The sequence below is a fragment of the Lepidochelys kempii genome, chromosome 5 (assembly GCF_965140285.1).
Source record: "Lepidochelys kempii isolate rLepKem1 chromosome 5, rLepKem1.hap1, whole genome shotgun sequence".
Taxonomy (NCBI): Eukaryota; Metazoa; Chordata; order Testudines; family Cheloniidae; genus Lepidochelys; species Lepidochelys kempii.
In genome coordinates, this window is record NC_136384.1 from 81,145,432 (window position 1) to 81,158,489 (window position 13,058).

The 13,058-nt window shown below is 40.8% G+C and overlaps 1 protein-coding gene across 1 annotated transcript in view; it reads left to right on the plus strand.

Annotated features, from left to right (window-relative positions):
- The window catches only part of MEGF10 (multiple EGF like domains 10), a 147,702-nt gene extending 141,914 nt beyond the window's left edge, over positions 1-5,788 (plus strand). The window contains exons 24-25 of the mRNA XM_073344862.1: positions 578-784; positions 2,968-5,788. Coding sequence (XP_073200963.1) covers positions 578-784; positions 2,968-3,128 — 368 coding nt within the window. The 3' untranslated portion in view covers positions 3,129-5,788. The remainder of the gene's footprint in view (positions 1-577; positions 785-2,967) is intronic.
- The last annotated feature ends 7,270 nt before the right edge of the window (positions 5,789-13,058 follow it).

Consider the following 13,058-nt stretch of genomic DNA (forward strand, 5'->3'; position numbering starts at 1 on the left):
TACCATTAGGGAAATCGAGGAAAAACAGCTGAATCTTTTAGCATGTCTTGATGGTTGTCAGTGAAGGCACTGGCAGAACAAAATGGCCCCTCACTAAAAGCACCCTGCCTTCAGTTCTCTCAGAATTATTACAGGAGTCATCTGTTAGCTCATCCCCTTCAGTAATTGTAATGTTATTTATGTGTCATGAGTTCAGCACCTGCAAAGGCAAATGTGTTCTAAAATTGTCAGGTGCAGCCTGATCCTGAAAATTACCTTTAATTAGTGCCGGACCCAACTTTAATGAGAGTTGAACTGTGCAGCAGGAATGCCCCAGGCAAAATCAGGCCCATAAAAAGCAGAGCAGTTGAGGTAACTCTATTAATCACTGTGTAAAACAAATCTGAGGAAGTATTATGACAAGTTTCTATATAGTTATTGATTTATGAGAAACTGTGCAGAACTCAAAGTAGCCAATCTATTTGGTGGCAAACGTTTTCTGGAACAGAAGTTTTTGCTTTACTTAGTCACAATATTTATGCTTACACATTACGCAGCACATTCAAAAGATTTACAGTGCTATTTTTTCTATTGTCAGATTTAATGAAGAACTCAGAATACAATTTAAGCAACTGCTCTTTAAGTAGCTCTGAAAATCCATATGCTACTATTAAAGACCCACCAGCACTTGTGCCAAAAAACTCAGAATGTGGATATGTTGAAATGAAGTCACCGGCACGCAGGGACTCCCCATATGCAGAGATCAGCAACTCTGCTTCAGCCAACAAGAATGTTTATGAAGTTGGTAAGTACAAACTTCATTGTTAGGAATCAAGCTGTGGTGGGGCAGATGAGCCCCCACCAGCCAGACAAGGGTTAAGGAACTGCTGTGGTACCAATCAACTGCAGTTTGCCGCATGTGCTTGTCAGGCCTGGAGGTGGGCCCTTAAAAGGGAGGAACTCCGAGCAGTAGGGGTGGCACTCCGAACAGGCAGAGACAGGGCTTAGTGTTCCCAGACTGGGGGCCCTGTGCCACTAACTGACTGATCGCTTGCAAACACCTGCTCAACCCTTTGAGAAAGAAGATGAGCTGGGCTGATCCTTTGTTGAAATACCCCAAGGATTAAGCCCTGATTTTTGCTCACATTGAGAGGTGGGAAATGAGACTACCTGCAGGGCTTGAGAGACTGCTTCTCTCTCTCTTACACAATAAAGGGGGTCAGGGAAGTATATTCCTTTTATTCGGACTGCCTTATAGCCCCTGAAAGAGGGAGGACTCACTGAAGGGCCCAGACAGAGGGCTGTACCTGGTAAACTCGGAACCAGACCACAGGGTTGTGACTCCCCAGAGAATGACGTAAGAGCTAACCGCTCTCACCCCAAAAAGATGACCTGAAGACATCTTCCACACAGGCTCAACCAAAACAAACAAACAAAATCACTGAAAAAATACTGATACTCTTTCAGGTTCTATGCAGCTCCATGTTCATGTAAGAGCAATCCCATTCTTTTCAAGCTCGTGAAGCAATTCACAAAGAAGATGGTTTCAAATACCTTAGTTTCAGTTGTGCAAATAAAAGTCACCCACCTAAATATCCCTGCGAAAGAGCCATATTCTTGCCCTCCTTCAAGCAGCAGCGGGAGACATAAGTAGCCTCTCACTGCCACATAACTTAGCCCTGTACCAGGTTGTCCAGTCCTGAATATGGTTATCCCTGGTGGACAACAGGGGGAGAAGAGCTCTGTGGCTTCTGTGCTCAGACAATGTGCATCCTGTCCCCGACCCCAGCTCTCCTATCAGTAACTCTGCAGATCCTGGTTCCTTTCCCATGGCAGGTCCTGATGAGTTATTACAGTCCTAAGAAAACTGTGACATACTGGTAGAATATTTAAATAACTTACCTAAAGTCACAGACCAGATCACCTGACTGCCCATCCAATGCCTTAACCACAAGACCATCCTTCCTTTCTTAATTCATACAGAATAGGCAACAAGATCATTAACCCCTTACTAGCTGGAGTGAAATACTTTAAGATTTTAGATGTTCTGTTTTCTTCCTAATATACAAGGTCAATGCTTTTAAAAAGTCAGAAGCATTACTGTGAGAAAAATAGAAGAAAAATAGCAGATCTCTGTATGGTTAGTTGTACATTACTTAATTATTCTAAAGTACATTAGCAACATGGGTTAAAAAACTAGTCCTAACCCTTAAAGGGGATCTGTACTATACGTTTTGGATTTCTCCTAGTAGGTTGAAAAATGTCCACGTTGACAGTTACCACTGATGAAAGATGGTCTAAAAAAGTTGTTTAAAGTAGAATCAGAATTTAAAGAACATGTAGCTGCTGTATACATCAAAGGACCTAACTCTCCCTTTCTGTACCTATGTGGAGATTTCTTAGAATTCCATGAGGGTGTCCACTGTCTTGCTAAGGACTGTCTATTCCATGGTGACTCTCTCTGGGGCATCCCGGAGAAGAGTGGGATCTGTGGGATGAAGAAGACTGGGACATGACTAATGAGTCTGTGTGAGAGAGAAAGCCAAGTAGCTGCATGGTATTCTACAACCTGTCTGTGAGGATTAGTATGCAAATTTCCACTGGGTGCTTTGCACAATATCCTTTTACTGCTGATGCTTTGCTCAGAAGTCCAAACTTTGGCCCAATGTGTGATTAAGCAGGAGCCTGGATTCCTGCAGCTTGCCCAAAAAGAAAAGAGGACATGCAGTTCTGCTTAATTGTGTTATCATCTTACAAACTCATGAATGCACACACAATTGAGTTTGTTGCATAACTGAGGAGTTTTAATGCCAGGCCAGCAAATTTTTAAGCAACATGCCCTTTACTTCAGAATTTAAAGCTGAGTGAACAAGTTCTTTCTTTTAAGCAACAGTAACTATTTAGCAAGACTTGTTCATTTTTATGAAGATATTTTCCTCCCATTTGCTATTACCAGTGCCCAAATATGTGTGTTTTCTTTTATCACAGAACCTACCGTGAGTGTTGTCCAGGGCGCATTCAGTAACAGTGGACCTTTCAGCCAAGATCCTTATGATCTTCCAAAAAACAGTCACATTCCATGCCATTATGACTTGCTACCAGTACGAGATAGTCCATCATCCTCTGAGAAAGAGGTCAGGAGTGAATGACATCTCAAGCTCACTGTACGGCACAGTGGAACTCTTAAGGAGAACAGTGGCTTGGTTATGCTCCTTCCTGTACTTTGCCACCATATTTGGCTCCTAATCCATTCTGTAGACAATTGCTGTATGTTAAACAGGAAGCTCAAGCTGAGGTGTGTATATACACATACAGCATGTGGATAGATGCCAAACTGAAGAGACCCTGATCAGATTTTCCATTACAGTTATTTTTACAAAGACACCAATGCCACACATTTACACTGTAGTATACTTGTTTAAACATATTAGTTTGCAGAATAGTTCTGATAACAGTTCCATTTCTGCTACTTTGAAATTGGATTTCATGTTTGTTTTTCACTGGCTCATGTTTCATAATAGAGATGCCCCTAAGGACTGTACCACCTGCCAAATATCCACTTCTTTCAGTCTGTAGTCTGATTCATTTGTTACCTAGAAGAAAAACTGTCTGATATTGCCAGATTTCTTTCACATCACATCATATTGTGGTGGATTATATTGTTTTTAGTCAAGATGTGTAAAAAGACTTGATCTGATGGGATGTAACCAAATGCAATGCTGCAGTGATTTGAAAAACTCAACACAGGTTTTTCATGTCTACTACTGGTTAAGGAAATACATTGCCTGTGTAGTTTTGAAGGTGATGAAAGCATTGCACGCATTAATATTATTGCAACACCTGAAGAACAATGGATACCCCATACTAGTAGGCTTTGGCACCCATCCTTGCCAAATCATTTGGTACATTACTGCTCCATATACTACAGTTCTGACCATCATTCCTGTCATACACAAGTAATAATCCATAACATATCAGTAATTATTGCATAAATATGTAAATGAAATCAGTTTATTTTTGTCAGAATGGACTGAATGAGAGTGTAAGGACTGAACAAAAATGATGAATGCTGTAAATTTGAAGTGCAAGAAAAGGTTTAAATTTTATAAACAAGTAGTGATATGGACTGTACTATAGAATAAGAATTGTAGTGTTTTGATTAATTTTTTCCCTAGAAATGACTGAACAATCTCTGTGCATACTTGCTAAAAAGGCACCTTTTTTTATAGTTGATGTAGGGAAAATATGCTTAAGCTGGTCTTTTGCATTGCTAATAACTTGACTCATATACCCCATGTTTCATTAACTTGTATCTCCATTTTTAAATTTTGTATCTATGTTTCTAGTGCTCTAGCTTATAACTGCAAAATATTTTATTGTACGTCCACTGTTTATTGCATTTTTGACAGCTGGCCTTTATTTTGTCTGGTTAAGAAATACTGACATTTTTTCTTTGGAAGGGATGGTGGGGTGAGTATAAAAGTGATAATTGATATAATATTATTGTCCACCAGAGATGGGCTAAGCAGGTTAGGTAGTAGTGTAAACTGGTGGATTGAATCAGCAGGGGAAAAAAAAAACAATTACAAGGTGTTTTGCTTGAGGGATAATGTTTATAACAAGAAAGCAGGGGGAAAAAACCAGGACCCCTAGCTTGGCGTTCAGCTCACTCCTGACCCTGCATGTGGAGGCCAGCCTTCCCAAAGGCATTCTCTCCTCTGTCTCCCAAGTAGCCAACTTATAGTCAGGGCCCCATGTCTTCTGCAATTCAGTGGAAGTAGAATTGTTCATGGAATCCACCCCTTGAAACAGAATTGTGTTCCAGAGTCCAAGCTTTTATTTATTTGTAATTGTTAAAACTGTTGCAAGGACATCTCCCTGAATCTTCAAACAGTCTGAAACAGTAGCTCTAGGGTGTCTGGACTGCTTGTTTCATCTCATTGGGATGTTAGATTCAAAACCTAAAGATGAAAGGTTATATATCGGTACTGTTGAAGATACCACTGCTGATCATGTTAGTGAAGCATCCTGCTGATGGCCCATAATCTCAAACAGCCTTTTTCACCTTCCCAAACTAGCGACTCTGCACCCAGTCACAAGTAGTTTTACCTTTAAACGCATCCGAACTGTATGATGTGATATAAAGGACAGTGGTTGGTCAAGCATTTTGGTACTCTTATGCTCTCTGCCTCAGTACAGTAGGTGCCATTATGGCTCTGTATCTGAAAGTTTGGATTATGTTAGAGTCAAAGACAAAGAATTGTTGACATTGTGATGGTATTGGCTCTGAAGAGAATGATATCCCATTGCCTTTGGCTGGAGGAACAGTAGCTACAATACAGAACCTCAATGAGAAAAATGGAAAAACATTTCTGGATACAAAAGACCTCCTTGGGCTGAAGTGGAAATACTGTCTGTCTGATGTTTGCTGCCATTAAAGTGGTGACAGATCAGAGCTGTACACCTGAAGACCTCACCATAGCTGGGCTCAGGCCTCTGCAGCACATGTGGATGCATGGGGATGCCCATTTACACCCCATGTTTGTGTCATACATAAATATTGGCTGATTTGCGGACAAACTGGAACTTCCTGGGCAATTGCACATCCTTGTAAAAGTTGTATGACCAGCTCAGGACATCATAGATGTAAAAATAAATGCTGATGTTTAAGAAATCAAGCAGCACTTTACACCCCACTTAAGGTAAACGACTGATTTGGGGGGGGGGTGCCAAGTACATGTAGTGATATCGAAATACATGTGTTTGTACCATGTGATCAAAACTTAAAAATAAAATCTCCTTTCTGAAACTGTAAATAGAAAATGCAATACACTATAACTGTGAGTTCACAAAGTCCTCTCCTCTTACCTCATGTATAATTTGAATTTGATGGCCAATAGAACAATTATTCTTTGTAACATAAAAAAAAAAATCCCTGTCATTCATACAATACAATGGTGAAGAATAGCTCAAATTGTTTTTAACTTGTGTAGGAATTCCAAAAGTGGTGCCCATCTTCAAATTATGTATTCAAGCGAACACTCATGACAATAAATCCTGCTCAGACACTTTGGGGTATAGTGTATGCTCTAACTATACTCATACATACAGGTCCAAATTCATCCCTGCTGTATGTGGTGGCATTTCTGCTGTGGCCAAGGGAAGTTGCGCCTGCTTATATTTGGCCCACATAAGTATACATACGTCACATAAAAGACTTGTGAATATGCATCAGTGTGTGAGTGGGTGTACATGCTCACACACGCAGTTGTCTGGACAATTAACACGTTCTATTTAAACAATCTCTGCATGTCATTAACGTGAGTGAATAAAGCACACTGGAAAATGTAGAAATTTATCTATAATCTTTGATTTAAAAACCCTAAACCAATCAATGTTTACTGGTATTAATAAAGGCTAAATACCTGCTTGGTGCAACAAGGGGAAGCAGAAATTTTCCCAGAGCACCTGCTTTAGCAATCATGCCATCCGGAACAGGTTTCCTCATGTGCCTCAAGAAGACATGCTTTGGAATGCACTTTGCTGCTCTGTTAAGCACAAGCAGAGCTCACATCTCACAGCTGCCAAAGAGCCCCAGCTGCCGATCACAGCGTGTTCATGAACTCAGAAGGGGAATTTAGACTCTTCCCAACCTCCATACCAGGCCACCTTAGGAATATGATGTATATGCTGGTGCATTATCTGGTTATCTTTCCAGATTTCTTCTTGAGAACTATGGGGAGAGATCCTGCCTTGCCACTTGCACAAATGGAAAAAGGCGCCTGTGTCTTTTATATGTTCAGAACCCCATAAAGAGGAAAGCAATATGAAACGCTAGGATAAATGTCCATACAAGCTTGTTTGCTAGTGCAATAAAGTGAAGAATTTAACCCAAAGTTAATATCTGGTTTTAAAATGTGGTATTTGGTATAATCCCTGAAATTTTAAATGAGTTAGGCAAACTATCTCTTAGCCATTTAGAAAAACACTGAACCTCAGAAAGACTTTTTGTATCAGAGACTTTTACTCCCTACATACTGCTGCACTTAAACTTTGCCCTCATCTTCATTTACACAGAGAACGCCCATTAATTTTAATTGGAGCTGTGCATACAGATTGAGGGGTGAACAGACTTCATTGTGACTATCCTTTCTATCACAATCTGCAAAATCAAACTAATGAAATAAAGGTTAATAAAAGCATAAATATTGCTGAGAACACTATTAAAAATGCATTTGATTTTCAAAATATTATGACTGAAACTGGACTGTTGAGTAGGGTTATGTTTCCAAGTAATGACCCTTACACTGAGCCACGTGAATAGGACAAAGCATCTTTAAGATCCATACTGAAGAATACAGAGCTAAAGTTGAGAAAAATGCTTTATATTAAAGACTGTGTATATAGCAGTTTAAATGACTTAAAACTGATGGGTGCTTGTTTAACCATTGGACAGAAAACCTTGCCCTTTTTGGTACAATTAACACTAGTGCCATAGCACTGGGCCTAACTATTATATTTTCAATGTTTTACCCCAGCCACTCTCCACTTTGATATGATTGAATTATAATATATATTTTTAAAGAAAACCTACAAACAGTGTCTGGCTTGTATCTCGATTGTAACAAAAAAAAAACTGTTGCAATGTTGAAATGTTTTCTATTTTCCAAAGATGACTGATGCTCATCGTATTACCCTTCACTACCATTTATATCACCGAACATGCTTGTAGGTTAATGTAATAAACTTTCTAATAAAAGACTTGAAATGTTGTGTTTGATTTTTCCGTCCTGTTTGTCCTCTCTCTAGGGGCACATGAAGTACCACAAGAGATACACATAGTGGTCTGTGTGTGGAAGGCTTTATGTGTACGTGGTCAGTTCAATAACAGTCATACGGTGAAATCCAGGCTGCATTGAAGTCAATGGGAGTTTTGGCATTGACTTCAGTGGGGCCAGGATTGAAACCACGGAGTATTACATCAGAGCTCAGCCATTTTTACTGTATTTGGGTCTGTTCCTTGCCCCCACTAAGGCTGCTTTGCACTGCTCCAATAGCACTAAGCAGAGATAAAGTTGGCTTAATTGGCTCCCTGGGCATTCCGCTTGTGTAGGGAAATCTCTAGGTGGAATAGAGCCAACTCTACAGCACCCCTCTTTTGAGCCTTTCGTGGCATGGCTGGAGACAAGGGCCATAGCTGGAGTCCTGTTGTACTCTGTTGATGCCTAGCTGTCAGAGTGGTCCCTTTGGAGCTGTGGCAGCCAGTCTAATTTTGAGCAGCATTGAGACCATCAAGGAAAGATTTAAATAATGTCAAGGCATTTCTCTTGACTCCACACATCTATTTGGCAGGATAACAACATCCTCTTATCAACCATGTAAAATACCAGTATAAAGCCTAAAACTACATGTACGTAGAAATGAAGAGATCATCCAGCAGCACGTGCATTCTCGTTTCTGTTCCATATCCTGGCATGAAGCCTCTAAGCTGGCTGAAGAACACTGGCTGTGGACAAATGTGCTTGGAGATGGCTTTTTACTGTCCCCTCAGTTAGATTGCACAGGAATGTGAGATCTGGTTCTGAGTGTTAATTGGAAAGTTCTGTTTCATCTCACAAAGTTTTTTTCAGGATTGGTTGGGCTACAGTGTACTTTAAGGAGGGATATAGTAGCTAGTTAGTCTAACATCCAACCTGGAGATCAGGCTATAGCTGTGTGACTCATTATGTGGCTGTCACTAGAGGTTACTGTTAAGAGTTCAAGTTCAATTCTATATAGAGAGAAAATAAAGTTTTTTGGTGTTTGCATCTGACTCCCTGGAATTAACTGAGATTCTTTAAGATAGTTCACTCAAGTTTCTTCTTTAACAGGTTAAACAAACAATACCAAATATAGAGCCAAATCCTGAAGTCACTCCTCATGTATAATTTTTTTTTAAAATTGTAATCCATAGTCCTGAGAATCAAAGAACAGAAGAAAAGGAAATGCCTCAAACATAAAAACATATACTTCCCAAAAATGTCATGATCTTTGTAATATTTGAGTGAGTTAAATTGCCTCCTTAGCATCTTTAATTTGTGTGATCAGCATTTATGCTGCAGATCAACCAAAGCATATCTGACCTCAGCAGCATTTCAAGGATAATTTTTTAAACAGATCAACTGCACTTTAACAACTGTCCTATTAAAGAGCCTCTGGCTCTTTTCTTCCCATCTACAATAATTATCAGAAACTTCAAGGAAAATTCTACTTTCCATTCATGTTACAGTTCCTGTATACCTCCATAGCTAACATGATTATGATAATAGTGTGCAGGATCTTGCTCTACATCCATGTCCTTTTGACATGGAAAAAGAGAGAGATTTTCTTTAAAGACTCTAGTGCAATGAAGCAGCTGATCGTGTTTATAACTTTTCTAGAAGTAATTCTATTTTTGTGGTTACAGAGATATTGATTGATTATACTCATCATGACATAATGCATGAGGGAAAGAACAAGCTAAAAAATTACTTAGACAAGTTAGATGTCTTCCAGTCACCAGGGCCTTATTAAATATATTCTAGAATACTTAAGGAGCTGACTGAGGAGATATCTGAGCCATTAGCAATTATCTTCGTGAAGTCATGGAAGATGGGTGAGATGCCAAAGGACTGGAAAAGGGCAAATATAGTGCCAATCTATAAAAAGGGAAATAAGGACAAGCCAGGGAAGTACAGACCAGTCAGCTTAACTTCTGTACCCAGAAAGATAATGGAGCAAATAATTAAGCAATCAATTTGCAGACACCTAGAAGATAATGAGGTGCTAAATAACATTCAGCATGGATTTGTCAAGAACATATTATGTCAAACCAACCCTAATAGTTCTTTGACAGGGTAACAAGCCTTGAGGGGTGAAGCCATAGATGTGGTATAGCTTAACTTTAGTAAGGCTTTTGATGCTGTCTTGCATGACCTCATAAACAAACTAGGGAAATACAACCTAGATGGAGCTACTATAAGGTGGGAGCAAAACTGGTTGGATAACTACTGTTGTTCCTAAAGAGCAGTTATCAGTGGTTCACAGTCAAGATGGAAGGGCATATCAAGTGGGTTCCTGCAGGGATCAGTTCTAAATCTGGTTCTTTTCAATATCTTCATCAATTATTTAGATAATGATATAGAGAGTACACTTATCAAGTTTGCGGATGATACCAAGCTGCGGGGGTGGGAGGGGGAGATTGAAAGTGCTTTGGAGGATAGGATTAAAATTCAAAATTATCTGGACAAATTGGAGAAATGATCTGAAGTAAACAAGTTGAAATGCAATAAAGAACAAATGCAAAGTACTCCACTTAGGAAGGAACGATCAGTTGCACACATACAAAATGGGAAATGACTGCCTAGGAAGGAGTACTGCAGAAAGGTATCTGGGGATCATAATGGCTCATAAGCTAAATATGAGTCAATAGTGTAACACTGTTGCAAAAAAAGCAAACATCATTCTGGGATGTATTAGCTGGAGTGTTGTAAGCAAGACACGAGAAGTAATTCTTCTGCTCTACTGCACGCTGATTAGGCCTCAGCAGCAGTATTGTGTCCAGTTCTGGGCACCACATTTCAGAAAAGATGTGGACAAATTGGAGAAAGTCCAGAGAAGAGCAGCAAAAATGATTAAAGGTCTAGAAAACATGCCTTATGAGGGAAGATTGAAAAAAATGGATTTGTTTAGTCTGGAGAAGAGAAGACAGAGAGGGAAAATTATAACCATTTTCAAGTAAATAAAAGGTTGTTACAAGGAGGAGGGAGAAAAATTGTTTTCCTTAACCTCTGACGATAGGACAAGAAGCAATGGGCTTAAGTTGCAGCAAGGACGATTTAGGTTGGCCATTAGGAAAAACTTCCTGCCAGGGTGGTTAAGCACTGGAATAAATTGCCTAGGGATGCTGCAGAATCATTGGAAAATTTTAAGAGCAGGTTGGACAAACACGTGTCAGGGATGGTCTAGATAATATTTAGTCCTGCCTTGAGTGCAGGGGACTGGACTAGAAGACTGTTCGAGGGCTCTTCCAGTCCTACAGTTCTATGATCCTATGTGAAGATCAAGAATGTTCCATCTCTCAGAGGCACTGACACAAGTAACAAAAACCATCAGCCTCAATGGGTGGCATTGATGAAGCTTTACCACCTTTTTTTGAATAACAACAAAAATTCATGTGCACTACACACTGGTGAAGACTGCCTCTTTCATAGGATTATTCAAAATGGAAGCAACATTTAGCTCAGTCATCAGTCTTTGCACAGGGCCTGGATTGTGGCAAGATTTATATAATTATTCTTTTCCATTTTGTCAAGTGTAAGACAAGAGTTAGAATTCCATGAATGTTGGCTCTCCAGGGCTAACAGGACTTAACAGATTTTTATCACAGAAGGAATTTGCTATTCCTTTAAATACACACAGGGAGCAGAATTATTGCATAAAAAGTTATCAGTTTTACTTAGTTACCGCTCTGACTGTAACCTTGTTAAGTATGTCAAAGTACATGCACAAATAATATCTGTAGCTGCTTTGTAAATATTCATGTTTACAGACTAGCAGAACTCACAGACAGGATATTATTTAGACTAATAAGTTAGTAATTTTTAAAATGGGTTATAAGAATAAAAATACCACTTGTGTAGTTACATTATACAATATAAAGCGATGCTTCAGTGTGCAAGCTGATCACCCCCCTGGGGTCAGGAAGAAATTCTTTCCAGGTCATTAAGGAGAGTGCATTAAGGATGTATTACATCTCCTTCTTAAGTACTCATTGTTGGCCACTCTCACAGACCAGATACCAGGGTAAATGGATGATTGTTGTGTCCTTCTATAATTATTCTTGTATTACTCCAAAAAGTCTGTGTCAAAAAAATAAAAGTTCTATGCACAATATTTAAATAAAATTTGCAGAATTTTAGTCAATAAATATGGAGGCTCCAGTATGGCAGTGGGGAGCACAGGTCACTGGCTACACAGAGGTGGGAGATCACCCTGCAGGCCTCCCCCGAGACGTGGACTTGGCAATGAGGCTGCACCCAATTCTAACACAGCAACAGGGCCGGGCCTCCCCAGAAACACCCTGCGGCCCTGCCCCTCCATGCCAGGCATAGGTTCTGGAACTAGGGGTGCTGGGGGGTTCTGTTGCACCCCCTGGCTTGAAGTGGTTTCCATCATATACATGGTTTAGAGTTTGGTTCAGTGGCTCTCAGCACCACTCCCTCCCCTCCCCCTCCCTCCCTCCCCCCAGCTCCATACAAATTGTTCCAGCCAGGCCCCCTAAAATAGCAAGCAAGAGGGACAGAGTTTCTCACCCACACCCAGCCCTGGCCCCCAATCCAGGAGTAGGCCGGCAGGCTCCAAGTGTGGAGAGGCTGTGTGGGGTTCTATGTGGGGCAATCTGGGTCCAGGCAGCTCAGTGGGGGTTCTGGGTGAGTGGTGGAATCTAGATGCACAGGGCTTGTTGAGGAGTTCCAAATGCAGGGGTAATGGGACTCTGCAGGGGGGGTCCAGTGAAGGTGGTTGGGCCTCAGCATGGGGAGGTCTGGGTGTGTGGAGCTCATCGGGGGATCCGGGCGCTGGGGAAGTGGGGCTTGGTGGGGTTGCGGTCTGGGTGCAGCTGGTTGGGGGCTCAATGGGGTGGGGGGGTCTAGGTACGGGGGGCTTATCAGGATGGTTCAGCTGCAGGGAGGACCCCATGGTGATTTTCCTCTCTGCTGGCTGCTCTAGGTGCCCAAAAGGACACATCTGCACTCGTGGGGAGAAGTGTGTGAACACTTTTGCAACTTCCCTTTGCTTCCCTGTCAGAAGTCACTTTTCTGCTGGGAAGCAAAGAAATCTGTGGGAAACATGAATGCTGTGCATGCGCAGTATTCCCCCAGGAGTATTGTATTTGAGGAAGTTAGGTAAATTTCTGCATAAATTCCCAGGATAGACTTTAAGGCCAGAAGGGATCATCATGATCATCTAGTCTGACCTCCTGTCCATTGTAGAGCACAGAACCTCACGCATCCACTCCTGTAATAGACCCCTAACCTCTGACTGAGTTAATGAAGACCTCA